Source organism: Budorcas taxicolor, chromosome 10, assembly GCF_023091745.1.
Source record: "Budorcas taxicolor isolate Tak-1 chromosome 10, Takin1.1, whole genome shotgun sequence".
In the NCBI taxonomy this organism is placed as follows: Eukaryota; Metazoa; Chordata; class Mammalia; order Artiodactyla; family Bovidae; genus Budorcas; species Budorcas taxicolor.
This window is the reverse complement of record NC_068919.1, coordinates 66,086,303-66,098,941: the sequence shown is the minus strand read 5'-3', so window position 1 is coordinate 66,098,941 and position 12,639 is coordinate 66,086,303. Positions and strand designations below refer to the sequence as shown.

The 12,639-nt window shown below is 42.6% G+C and overlaps 1 protein-coding gene across 1 annotated transcript in view; it reads left to right on the top strand.

Annotated features, from left to right (window-relative positions):
• ATG14 (autophagy related 14) overlaps positions 1 to 12,639 on the top strand; it is a 37,289-nt gene that overhangs the window by 16,526 nt on the left and 8,124 nt on the right. Inside the window, exons 5-9 of the mRNA XM_052646692.1 lie at positions 4,082 to 4,319; positions 7,713 to 7,942; positions 9,127 to 9,244; positions 10,647 to 10,737; positions 10,821 to 10,906. Coding sequence (XP_052502652.1) covers positions 4,082 to 4,319; positions 7,713 to 7,942; positions 9,127 to 9,244; positions 10,647 to 10,737; positions 10,821 to 10,906 — 763 coding nt within the window. The remainder of the gene's footprint in view (positions 1 to 4,081; positions 4,320 to 7,712; positions 7,943 to 9,126; positions 9,245 to 10,646; positions 10,738 to 10,820; positions 10,907 to 12,639) is intronic.

The following is a 12,639-nucleotide window of genomic DNA, read 5'->3' as shown; positions in this document are numbered from 1 at the left end:
AGATCCCACATGTCATGTGGCAAGGCCAAAGATAAATTTTAGAAAAAAGAAAAATAAGTATTCAGAAAAATAAGTATTCCTGAAGACAGTTGTTTAAAGTTTAAAATGGATTGCTGTCATGCCTTGTAAGTCCCGTTCTTGTCTACTCATTGCTTCCAGAAGCAGGTATTTTATAGTGGTGGGTAATGGTATAAAAGCTGCCTTTGAAAAACTTGTCCTAATAAAGTGCTCGCGTGGAGTTTCAGAGATTAATAAGCTACAGAAACAGGGCAGCCTGGTGAAGAGGTCTCAGAACTACAGCCCGCCTCTCCTGTGCCGTTTGGCTTGCACCCTCCAAAGGCTCTGGGTCAGCAGCAGCGTAGGGACTCATCACTTACCATGGGTTCACCCACTTTCCCCTCCTCCCTGGATGTTCACAGTAGGAGTTTGCCACCAGGTATCTGTGAACCTCCTGCAATTGCTGAATTGACTGAGTTTGTGCTTTTCTCTGATAAATAAGCTTAAAACTTTGATCAGCTCCTTTTAATAGGCTCCTATCCCAATTATCCTTTTAGTTTAGTCACTAAGTTGTCTCTTTGTAACCCCGTGGACTGTAGCCTGCTGGGCTCCTCTGTGGAAAAACATCTACTTCTTCATTGACTACGCTAAAGCCTTTGACTGTGTGGATCACAACAAACTGTGGTAAATTCTTAAAGAGAAGAGAATACCAGACCACCTTGTCTGTCTCCTGAGAAACTTGTATGCGGGACAAGAAGCAACAGTTAGAACTGGACATGGAACAAATGGCTGATTCAAAATTGTGGAAGGAATATGACAAAGCTGTATACTGTCACTCTGCTTATTTAACTTCTATGCAGAGTATATCATGTGAAATGCCAGGCTGGATGAATCACAAGCTGGAATCAAGATTCCCAGGAAAAATACCAACAATCTCAGATATGCAGATGATACCACCCTTATGGCAGAAAGTGAAGAGAAACTAAAGAGCCTCTTGATGAGGATGAAAGAGGAAAGTGAAAAAGCTGGCTCAAGACTCAGCATTCAGAAAACTAACATCATGGCATCTGGTCCCATCACTTCAAGCCAAATAGACAGGGAAAAAGTAGAACAGTGTCAGACTTAATTTTTTTCGGCTCCAAAATCACTGCAGATGGTGTCTGCAGCCATGAAATTAAAAGATGCTAGTTTCTTAGAAGAAAGGCTGTGACAAACCTAGACAGCATATTAAAAAGCAGAGACATCACTTTGTTGCTAAAGGTCCATCTAGCCAAAGCTATAGGTTTCCCAGTAGTAATATACAGATATGAGAGTTGGGTCATAAAGAAAGCTGAGCACCAAAGAACTGATGCTTTCAAATTGTGGTGCCGGAGAAGACTCTTGAGAGTCTCTTGGGCTGCAAGGAGATCAAACCAGTTAATCCTAAAAGAAATCAACCCTGAATATTCATTAGAAGGACTGATGCTGAAGCTGAAATTCCAATACTTTGACCACTCAATGCAAAGAGCTGGCTCATTGGAAAAGACCCTAATGCTGGGAAAGATTGAAGGAGAAAGGAGAAGAGGGTGGCAGAGGATGAGATGGTTAGGTAGCATCACTGATTTGATGGACATGAATTTAAACAAACTCCGGGAGATAGTGGAGGACTGAGGAGCCTGGCCGGTCATAGGGTGGAAAAGAATTGGACACAACTTAGTGACTAAATCACAACAAAGCCCCCAAATACTGAAAGCAACAACCATGGGAAATAATAAGAAGAGATATGGTTCTCCACTGCTGCTGCTAAGTTGCTTCAGTCATGTCCGACTCTGTGCAACCCCATAGATGGCAGTCCACCAGGGTTCGCTGTTCCTGGGATTCTCCAGGCAAGAACACTGGAGTGGGTTGCCATTTCCTTCTCCAATGCATGAAAGTGAAAAGTGAAAGTGAAGTCGCTCAGTAAATGTCTGACTCTTCGTGACCCCATGGACTACAGCCTACCAGGTTCCTCCGTCCATGGGATTTTCCAGGCAAGAGTACTGGAGTGGATTGCCATTGCCTTCTCCGATGGTTCTCCACTAGTGGACTCTCTAGCTGTGATTTCCATCCCTAGCAGATGATTGGTGTCACCTGATAACCATTTTTAAAATCTAGAGAGAATCTGGGCCCTGCCTTGAACTTAGAAAATGAAAATCTCATTCATGGGGACTGGGGTCAATGGTTCATAAGCTGTCTGTAGTAGAAGACCATTTTTTTCTCTTTCATTTCTAATGTGTCATAAACCAACATCAATACTTCTGTAAACTATAATAAAATTAGTTACTAGAAAAGTGATTGCACACTTGGATGCCAGGGTAGTATCACATAGCCATGTCAAAATATGTTTGTTTGTTTTTTTCCTAAGTTTACTCTCTACTTCTGTGCTTGTTTTGTTTGGTAAAGGTTTGGGCCAGATCCATGGTTCACACTTTAAGTAGTAGCTCTACTTTGATGACCTGCCAGGTTCATAAGCTGTTTGCCACCATCTACACTAGACTCAGAAAATTTTGCAAACAATTTCAAGGCAGTTAATGGATTCCAGAAGCTCAAGTTTATAGATTAGATTAAGAGTTTGCTGCTCAAGAAATAGCCTGTTGTGTGTTTTTTTTAAAAAAAAAAAAAAACCAGAATCTTATTGTTAAAATACCAATTATAAACTGTAGCTCCTGATGAATATTTCTCCAGAATCTTTTGATTTAACATGTTATGATTGCATGATAATACGGCATAGATAGGGAAATTGGATTGCATTTGAAATTTCAGAGTTGAGTTGACCTGTTATTTGCCAAAATAGCAAAAGCAGATTGCAGACAGGGAAGATGACATGGAGAGAGGAGTGACTGAACCTGAGTGACTAGTGCAGGTTGGGTGTCTGTGATGATTTCCTGCCACCTTCAAGGGGTCCTAGTTACTACACTGGAAAATGTCATTTAAAAAATCCAGCCACCATATGGCTCAGGCCATGGCTAGGTATTGATAGATACATTTGAGTACTTGTAAAGAACTCAGTAGAGATCATGAAAATGATTGAACTTACTGGAAAGTGTGTGAAAGGACCATAGACTTAGGGACATTCATATTGATCAGGAATGGTGAAAAGATGAATCAGAGAAGAAAAAAAATGTGTGTGTATAAAAGAAAGTTTATGCCTGCAGTGAAATAACCTAGGTTCAGTTTCATGCGTCCTCAGTCTTGTCTGACTCTCTGCGACCCCATGGACTGTAGCCCGCCAGGCTCCTCTGTCCATGGGATTCTCCAGACAAGAATTCCGTAGTGGGTTGACATTTCCTCCTCCAGGGGATCTTCCCAACCTTGGGATCGAACCCGCGTCTCTTACATCTCCTGCACTGGCAGGGATACTTTTACCACTGTGTCACCTGGGAAGCCCTAGGACCTTCGTGAAAAGGACACATATTGGGCAGGATGGGTGTCTGATTTCTCGGTTGTGTGGCCAGGCTCTGGTGGCCCTTGCAGTGGTTAAAATGCTAGTGTATGGTGGGTACTCCCACCCTGCTGGGGGTGCTGCTCCCCACTGTGACTTTTCAGAGTGGTGGTCTGTTTCTTTGTTGCATGACCACCGGCCGTGAGGTTGTCCTCAGGTTCTCTGAATGGAGCCCAAGCCACACTCAGTAGTTTCCTAAGGAAAATCAGGTCTCCAATGAGTTTTTCAAACTTAAATATTTTTTCTGCCCAACATGCCTATTCTTCAGTGTTTACTTTAAGAAAGTCAGGTGCTTTGTGTGCTAAACTTCAAACACAATCCAGCTTCCCTAACTTGAACTTGATAGTCTGGAGTGATGCTTACTAATGTTGATTACCAGTGGAGACTCAGAATCATTTTAGTGGTGGTCCCCTTTGCTCTGTGTGTAATACCTCCTTGAACTAAACTCTTGGTCTCCATACTTGGTGAACATCATCTCATTAATGTTATTGAAGTTTTGCTTTCAATTTAGACATAATTCAGGAAGACACTTAATGCTTCGGAGCCGTGGTGGGGGAGTGGTAGTATACAGTACCCAGGAACTGTTTCCAGAGCTTATTGTTGGGTGTGACTTGTTTATTTTAGATGCCGAAGGCCTCCTCAAAACCAAGGAAAAGAATCAGAAACTTTATACTCGAGCACAACGGCACCAGGAAAAGAAGGAGAAGATCCAGAGGCATAATCGCAGACTTGGTGACCTGGTAGAGAAAAAAAACACAGACTTAAGAAGTCATTATGAGCGTCTGGCAGATCTTCGGCGGTCTCACATATTAGAGCTCACGTCTGTCATTTTCCCCATCGAGGAAGTAAAGACTGGTGCGAGGTACAGTAAGCGAGTCTTTCAGCTCTAGGGAAACCCAATTTCCAAAGATCAAGTGTCTTTCAAGCACGTCAGCACATTTATTGGGCCTTATTCTGGGTTTTCCTGGTGATGAAACTTAAGTCTTATCTGCTTCAGCAAACAGTAAACACTGCACAAAGTTGGGGAGGCAGCCAAGGGGAAGGGCGGTGGCCCTGGGAGAGGTGAAGCCCAGGCTTGTGGACTCTTGGAGCTGCCAGAGGAGGGCCGGGCTCACACGCTTCATCCGGAACCATCTGCTGTGGCTGCAGGGCCAGTCCGGCTGCTCATTAGTCACACGCTGTTAGGCAGGTTCTTGCGCCTTCAAGTCTTATTTCCTTGTCTGTGAGATGGGGATAATAAATGCCTACTTCACAGAGAAATCATGAGCGAAGATGGAAGAAAAAGCCCCCGGGTCTCTTACTTGGTGGGCGAGACATGCTGACTCTACCTTTTCCTGGTAACCCTGCCGTCTAGCTCAGGATCAGCTAGGTCGAGTCTCAGGCCATAGTACTCAGACACCCTCAGGAGCCAGTGGGACGAACAGGATGGGGATTCCCGGCGGCTGACCATCAGAGTCACTCAGGAACTTCAGGAAAAAACAGGTCCCAGAGGACTGAGCTCCAGCCTCCCTGTCCATCTTGGAATGCTTTGTTTCTTAAACTTCCCTAGATGATGCTGGTGATCACACAGATTTGGAAACTTCCACTGAGGAGTTTCATTTGTTTTGTTTTGTTTTTTTCTTTTCTTAAATATTCTTTATTTTTTAAATTATGAAAGTATGATAACACATTTTAATTTTTAGAGCTAGATATTGAAAAACTCTAAATTTTTCATCTCGACTTTTATAAAGAAATTTTTATGACATTTAATAATCTGATTAAAAATTGATTCCTCTTAGTTTCTTTTTTTTTTATTTTTACTTTATTTTACTTTACAATACTGTATTGGTTTTGCCATATATTGACATGAATCCGCCACGGGTGTACATGAGTTCCCAATCCTGAACCCCCCCTCCCACCTCCCTGTTTGTTTTCTGGTTAACCATCAGGCTCTTGCCCTTGAGAGTTTTCCTTCTCTTGCAGTTGTCTTCACTTTCTTGCTCCTTTTCCTGGCGCTGGACAGTCTGGACTCTTGCTCCTTAGGACTTAGAATTCACTGCCTCCACTTCAGTCTATCCTTTCACCTGTTGCCAGAGTGAGCTTCCTCAAAGCCTGAAGGTGTGATTGTGCTTCTGACTTGACAGCCTACTCTCTGACACTTAACAAGTTATTTGTCACTAGTGATGGTTAGCAAATACAGAGATAAAAAGGCAGATTCAAAATAGAGAAGAATGCAGGGCTCAGAAATAGACCCTGAGGTGGTATTTGGAATCAGTGGGGGAAAGTTGGATTTTTCCAAAAATTGGTGTAAAGACAGCTGGCCAGGCCTTTGAGGGGGAAAAAGCTGACAAACAGAAGCATTATGCCAAATTACATTCTAGATTTTTTTAATTACGTATGAGCCAAAATACCTGTGTTAGAACGCATAGTCAACAAGACTAGGATACTGTTCCAGATTTTAGGATACTAAGACTTATAGAGAAAAACTTTCTCTTCCATACTTGTGCTGTTTAAATCTTTTATGTTAGTATAAATTGCTGTATATCATTCTTTTTTTTTTTTTTTAAGCTAGTAGTGTTGAAGTTATCCCCATGGTAAGATACCTTATTCCTTCACATTTCTTCTCAAGCTGCCTTGAGTGGAGGAAGGAGGCAGTAAAAGTCAGCTTAGAACTGGCCATGATGTCCTGTGCTGTCCTGTCCTGCGCAGGGCCGCCAGGAGGAGTGGGTTTACGCGCACCTGGTGCAGAGGAAGAGGAATTGAGAGCCGGCGGCCCCGGGGATGCATTCTAAACCGAGAGCAGCACAGCAGGCCCTGCCTTGTCTGGGCGTCTCCCACCTCTTCTTTCAACACCATTTTCTGGCACTTCACTGGTGCCTCCTACACGCACCTACGCTGACCTTCTGCTCCCCAGACACCCTATGTCCTCTCGCCACCTGCACGGTACCCACCGGGCCTTCTCATTCCGCTTCCACACTTAAGGCCAGCAGCGCTCCAAGTGTAGTCTATGAACTTCTCTGGGTCACTGAGGCCTTTTCAGGGCATCTGTGCAGTTGAAACTGTTTCCATAATAATACTAACACTTTATTTTCCCTTTTTGCTCTGTTGACATTTGTACTGGTGGCTCGATGCCATGGTAGGAAAACCTCTGTCGCCTTGACAGGTTTCAAGGTAGTGACACCAAACTGGTAATAGTCATTGGATTGCTTTGCAGTGCAAAAAACCAGCCAGGTACACATCAAGAACACTGTTGATGAAGCAGTAGAAATTATTCATTTAAATTAAGTCTTGACCTCTGCATGCCCATCCTTAGACTGCTGTGCAGTGTGGTGGGAAGTCTGTAGAAAGCATGTTTGCTGCATACTGAAAGCTACCGGGGGCTGAAGGAAAGGCGCTTGAGTGAGTTGCTGGTAAAACTAGTTTGTTTTTTTTTTTCCATGGGACACTTTCTCCCCTTGAAAGAACACCAGAAAGACTTGGGTTTTAAAGAGATTTTCAAAAGTCATGATCAGTGCTGTGCTGTGCTTTGCAGCCCAGGTAGTCAGCAAATAAAGTCACTCTTCATGAATTTTCCTGTTTTGAAAAATACAGTTTTTCATTCATAAAAACATGCTACTGCTACTGCTAAGTCACTTCAGTTGTGTCTGACTCTGTGCGACCCCAGAGACGGCAACCCTTCAGGCTTCCCCGTCCCTGGGATTCTCCAGGCAAGAACGCTGGAGTGGGTTGCCATTTCCTTCTCCAATGCGTGAAAGTGAGGTCGCTCAGTCGTTTCCGACTCTAGTGACCCCATGGACTGCAGCCTACCAGGCTCCTCCATCCATGGGATTTTTCAGGCAGAAGTACTGGAGTGGGGTGCCATTGCCTTCTCCGACAAGCTACTTATGTGTAAAGGGGTTTATTATTTTTGAGTGAGTTAATAATTTAAAAATTTCTCTGATTGTTAATACAGTAAATATTAATAGATCTAACACACATACACAAAAGCTCTTTGGAGCCCTCAGAATTTTTAAGTACATGAGGGGGTCTGGAGATCACATAGTTTGAGAACCTAACACTTGATGCCCTTGTTTATGGTGCCATCGTGCCCACATGCTGTGAGCTCTGCCACGGCTGCTTTGTCCTTCACCTCTGGAAGGACTTGCTTATCTCTGTATTTTCCAATTACAATTCCTGTCTTTACATGCATCATCCCAGTGTTCCATGTACCTTCCAAGTAACTGCACACCTGTTTAAAACCCAGTGCCTTTACATCCGTATGATCTTCGGTTTGTAGAGATCCTGCAGACGTGTCTTCAGAGAGCGACAGCGCCATGACCTCCAGCACCGTGAGCAAACTCGCTGAAGCACGGAGGACGACTTACCTCTCGGGGCGATGGGTCTGTGATGATCACAACGGGGATACCAGCATTAGCATCACAGGGCCTTGGATTAGCCTTCCCAACAACGGGGACTACTCGGCCTACTACAACTGGGTGGAAGAGAAGAAGACCACGCAGGGGCCTGGTGAGAAGCAACATAGTGTTCGAAAACTTCTATAAAAATTTTTTTAATTGAGGTGAACTTGATGTAACAAAATGAACAGTTATAGGGTCAGTGAGGGGGACTCAGTACATTCACAGTGTTGTGCGGCTGTCACCTTTGTCAAGATCAAAAGCATATTTTTCATCCCAGACGAAAACTGGGGGGCTCGAATCAGTCACTCCTGCTTTCTGTCTTTCTGGATGCTTTCTCTCTGTTTTCACAGAAATGGGATCATACAACATGCGGCCTTTTGTGTCAGGCTCTTTTCACATAGTGTGTGGTTTTCAAAGCTCATCTACGTTGTGGCATATACATTTTATTCCTTTTATGACTGAATAATACTCCTTTGTGTGGCTATGCCACATTTTGCTAATGGATGAATGGACTGAAAACATGCATCATATTTTTTTAGATATTTCACCTTTTGGGGTCAAATGTTACTTATATAAAAAGATCTCACTATTTAAAGAAGTGTATTTAGCCTGTTGGGTCCCATTTTTATAGCTTCTAACTTTATAAATAATTTTTTTTTTTTTTTTTACCAGTCCTAAGTGGAGGTTGAAATACCCCAGTAGAAAAACCCTTTAAAATGCCAGTAGCTTTGCTTTGGTGGAGAAAGATGATGCATTTAGTTATCCAGCAAGTATTTAATGAGTGCTTTCTGTTATGCACGCTGCTGGTGATACAAGGCGATGTCACCAAGGCAGGTGTAGCCCTTTGCCTCTCTTTGGAGAGGAAAGGAAGCAACTAATGGTCAAAGGCATCACAACTGAGTGTGGGCTGTGGGCAGAACCAGCACCTTCATGGGGTGGGGCTACAGAGGAAGGGACTATTTCTCTGTAGGGTAGTCAGGGGAGGCCTCTCTGAGGAGGTGACTTTTAAGTTGGTCATTAATTGCATAAATAATGTGTTATCCAAGCAGTTCAGATTTCAATTTCATTTATGCTGGGTCTGGTTAGGCCCATTTGCTTAGGTTATATTCCACTCATCAAGAATTATAAATAATGAAATATTAATATCTGGCCATGGACCCTTTATTAGTAAAGAGTAAAGCTTAGCCATCAGTAATGTATTGATAAAACCACACATCCCAGAAATCTAGGTTCCTTAATGTTCTTGTTGAAATTGAAGTTTTTGTGTATGGCTGTTGTTTATCTACTTTATAGACATGGAGCATAATAACCCTGCTTACACGATCAGCGCTGCACTGTGCTACGCGACTCAGCTGGTCAACATTTTGTCTCATATACTCGACATAAATCTTCCCAAAAAGCTGTGCAACAGGCAAGTAATTGAAAGCAGTGATGTCATCTTTATCATGGCTCTCTCGTGCTCCTATTGTGTTCTTTATTCTAATTAAATAATGGGAGGGGAGTTGGGGAAAGCCAAGAATCTAAGTATTACTGGGACTTTCCAGGCAGTGCAGTGGTTAAGACTCTGCACTCCCACTGCAGGGGGCATGGGTTGGATCCCTGGTCAGATCCCACGTGCCTTGTGTATGGCCAGGAAAGAAAAGAAATCGAAGGAAGTTCTACAGAGAAGAGATCTGACCATGAAATACTTGATACGCCCAATGTGCAAAAATTGCACGTGACATGTTTGAAAAGACCACATAATTCTCTCATACGAAAAGATAAGGGAAAACCAGGATATGCAGAGGGCATGCTTATGTGTAAGAACTGAGTAAATTGTGACACTTTTTTATTTAATTGTAAAGGTTTATAGTCCACCCAGTTCCTACTAAGACCTTCCTACCTCCCACCAGTTATCCTTGCATTTCAAGTAAATGTTCATGTATGTTATTACCACCATCACCACCTCCCTTTAAACACAAAAGGTGTTGTGCTAAACTAACGTGTTATGCCTTGCTTTTTAAATTTGTTTTTATTTATGAAGATTTTTTGAGCACCTGCTGTGTGCTCGGCACTGTTCTAGGCACTGGAGGGGTACACTGGTGATGAGAAAATAATCTCTGCCCATTTGGTACTTAATTTGAACAGAGAGACACATAGTAAATGAACGTTGTGTCAGTTCGTGATGAGGGTTGGGGAGAACATTAGAGCAGGTGAAAGAGCGGGAATGTGGGGCAAGGAAGGGTTTATTTACCACATCTAAGAGGGTGGGTATGGATCCTGTGGGAACCTGGAGGAGGCTGGGAGCAGGCCACGGGAATCCCTGGGCAAGAAGGGCAGGTGTAGAGCCTGGGGAGAGTGAGAGAATGAGGCAGTGGGGGCCCAAGTCTGTGGATCCCGTGGGGACCTTATAGAGCCACTGTTGGCTTTAGCAGTCACTCCACCTAATGTGGATAGTTGCAAAGTTTTCTTTGTACAAATGTGCCAGAATCTTAACCAATCCGCTGTGTCCCCTGCTCATATCTCAGAGAATAATCCTGTCCATCCGTTGTTTCATTAGTGTGCGGATACTTGTGCAGAGTAAATTTTCAGAAGCAGGGCTGCTTGGTCACAGGGTACATGCATGTGTAATTTCTGGATGCAGTGAAGTTGCTCTCCGGGAGAGCAGCAGCTCATTCCTAGAAAGTTTCTGATTAAGTGCAGTTTATTATGAGGCCAAGGACTTGGGGTGTGTCTTGTGCCAACTGTAGTGTAAAGCATACTCTTTAAAATGAACATTTTAACAGAATTTCTTCAGGAATCACAACTTTACAAATTGTCCATTTGTTTTGCAGTGAATTTTGTGGAGAAAACCTCAGCAGACAGAAATTTACTCGAGCAGTGAAGAAACTGAATGCAAATATTCTTTACCTGTGCTTTTCCCAGGTATGGAAAATATGCTGTGAACTCAATTTTAATTTGTTACATGGTTGAAAATATTAATCTTTTTTTTTCCCCACTTTTTCTAGCATGTAAATTTAGATCAATTACAGCCACTGCATACACTCAGGAATCTAATGTACCTGGTCAGTCCGAACTCTGAACACTTAGGCAGGTAAGAAGGATGTTTGTTGCTTTTTTCTAAGTGGTGTTATTGCGATGGCTTCTAAGTAGAGTTTCTAAGCCCGTGAGCAGGGTGCTGAGACAAAGCTAACAGTTCTGTGCAGAAGGAAACAAGGGTTAGCCGTGTTTGATCCCCTGTGGTCCTTACATAATCTTTCCTAAGAGGAAATAAATGGCAACCATTTTTAACACCTACAGCAGAATAGAAGCCATATGTTCCTGGAGTGGGGACTTCTTGTTCTGTCTCTGAAGACCAGAAGCTGTTTCTTTGAATCCACATCTGTTTCTTCCTTAGCTCAGCCTAGCGTCTCCCCCAATTCTTAGGCATTTTCTTTTGTGCCTTTTCATTCTTTCCCATCATAATGATCCTTCCCTGTTTTCTTTTTGTCGCTGAGTCCATCTGGCTGCCGTTTGTTGGAGATAAAGGGTATTGGAAAGTTTATGAGATGAACTAGTTTGAAACCCCATTATCCTGAAAAGAGGAGTAAGTTCACCAAAATGACCAATCAGGTCTGGTCTGTGTGATCTTTGTAGTCTCTAAGCCCACAGAAGCACAACATAGATGAGACTTATCTTTGGGACCATCCATGCACCCATTCTCTGGGTGCTTATCTTTTTCCCTTGCTCTGAGAAGTTGGTCTGTACATTTCTGCAGATATGACTTGGTTAATGTATTTGAACTTTTGAAAGAGAACAAAGGAAAATAAAAGGTGGGAAAGTTCTTTGGGACTCCCTCCCCCATCATTCATTTTCTTCGATACTGAAACCACAGCTCTAGGGGAGACCCCTCCACTGACCAGGGTGCCTGGCTCCCTCCAAACTGCAGTGAGCCTAATCTTGGTCATCTGCTCTTAACCTTGTCTTGTGTGTCTTCTCAACTCTCCCCCCACCTAAAACAGTGCTTAACTTTTCTGGGACATAGACTCTTCTGGAGAAAGCTGTGAAATCTCTCCAGGGCGCTGCACCTATACCTAGAATTCTATATCATTTTATATGGAGGTTATTTGCTTCACCCTAAATCACATGCATTAGTTCACAGGCCACAGGAACCTGTTAAGGTGGCCATCCCGTTTTTAGCGGTTGATGCCTATTTTTGTGAGTTTGCTGCTGTCTTCTCTATACATTATTTGTAAAGGATTCCACATGAGGAAATTTATCTTTGATGATAACAGCTAATATGTTTTGAGCCAGTATATATGGACAGTGGGCCAACTGCTTGACCTGTGTAAGATTGACATGATAGATGAGAAAAAGGCAATGAATAAAATTCAGTTCTCATTAATAATTAAAGGAAAACTATTAAAAATTTTAAAATAGGTTATTAATAAAGGATATTTACTACAGACCTACATCAAAAACTAGTATACTTACTGACATGTTACTTAGGTAAATATTTAATAGAGTCTCCCCCTTATAGTCAGAAAAGGCCAAGAATGCCTACTATCACTGCTGTGTTACTGCTTTGGAGGCCTGACCAAGGCAGAACATTTTTACAAAGAAGGTGTGTTTATATTGGGAAAAAGGTGACAATGTAGATGGTATGATTATCAAACTGGTTATCCAGGAGAACTAAGAAACTGTTGGCATTGATTGTTCAGTGGTGGCTAGATACAAGTTCACCATACAAAGAGCAATTGCTTTCTTATATGCCAACAGCAGCTAGTTAGAAAATGTAATGGATAAAAGGTCCTTTCTGTTGTGGCAACAAAAAATATAAATTATCTA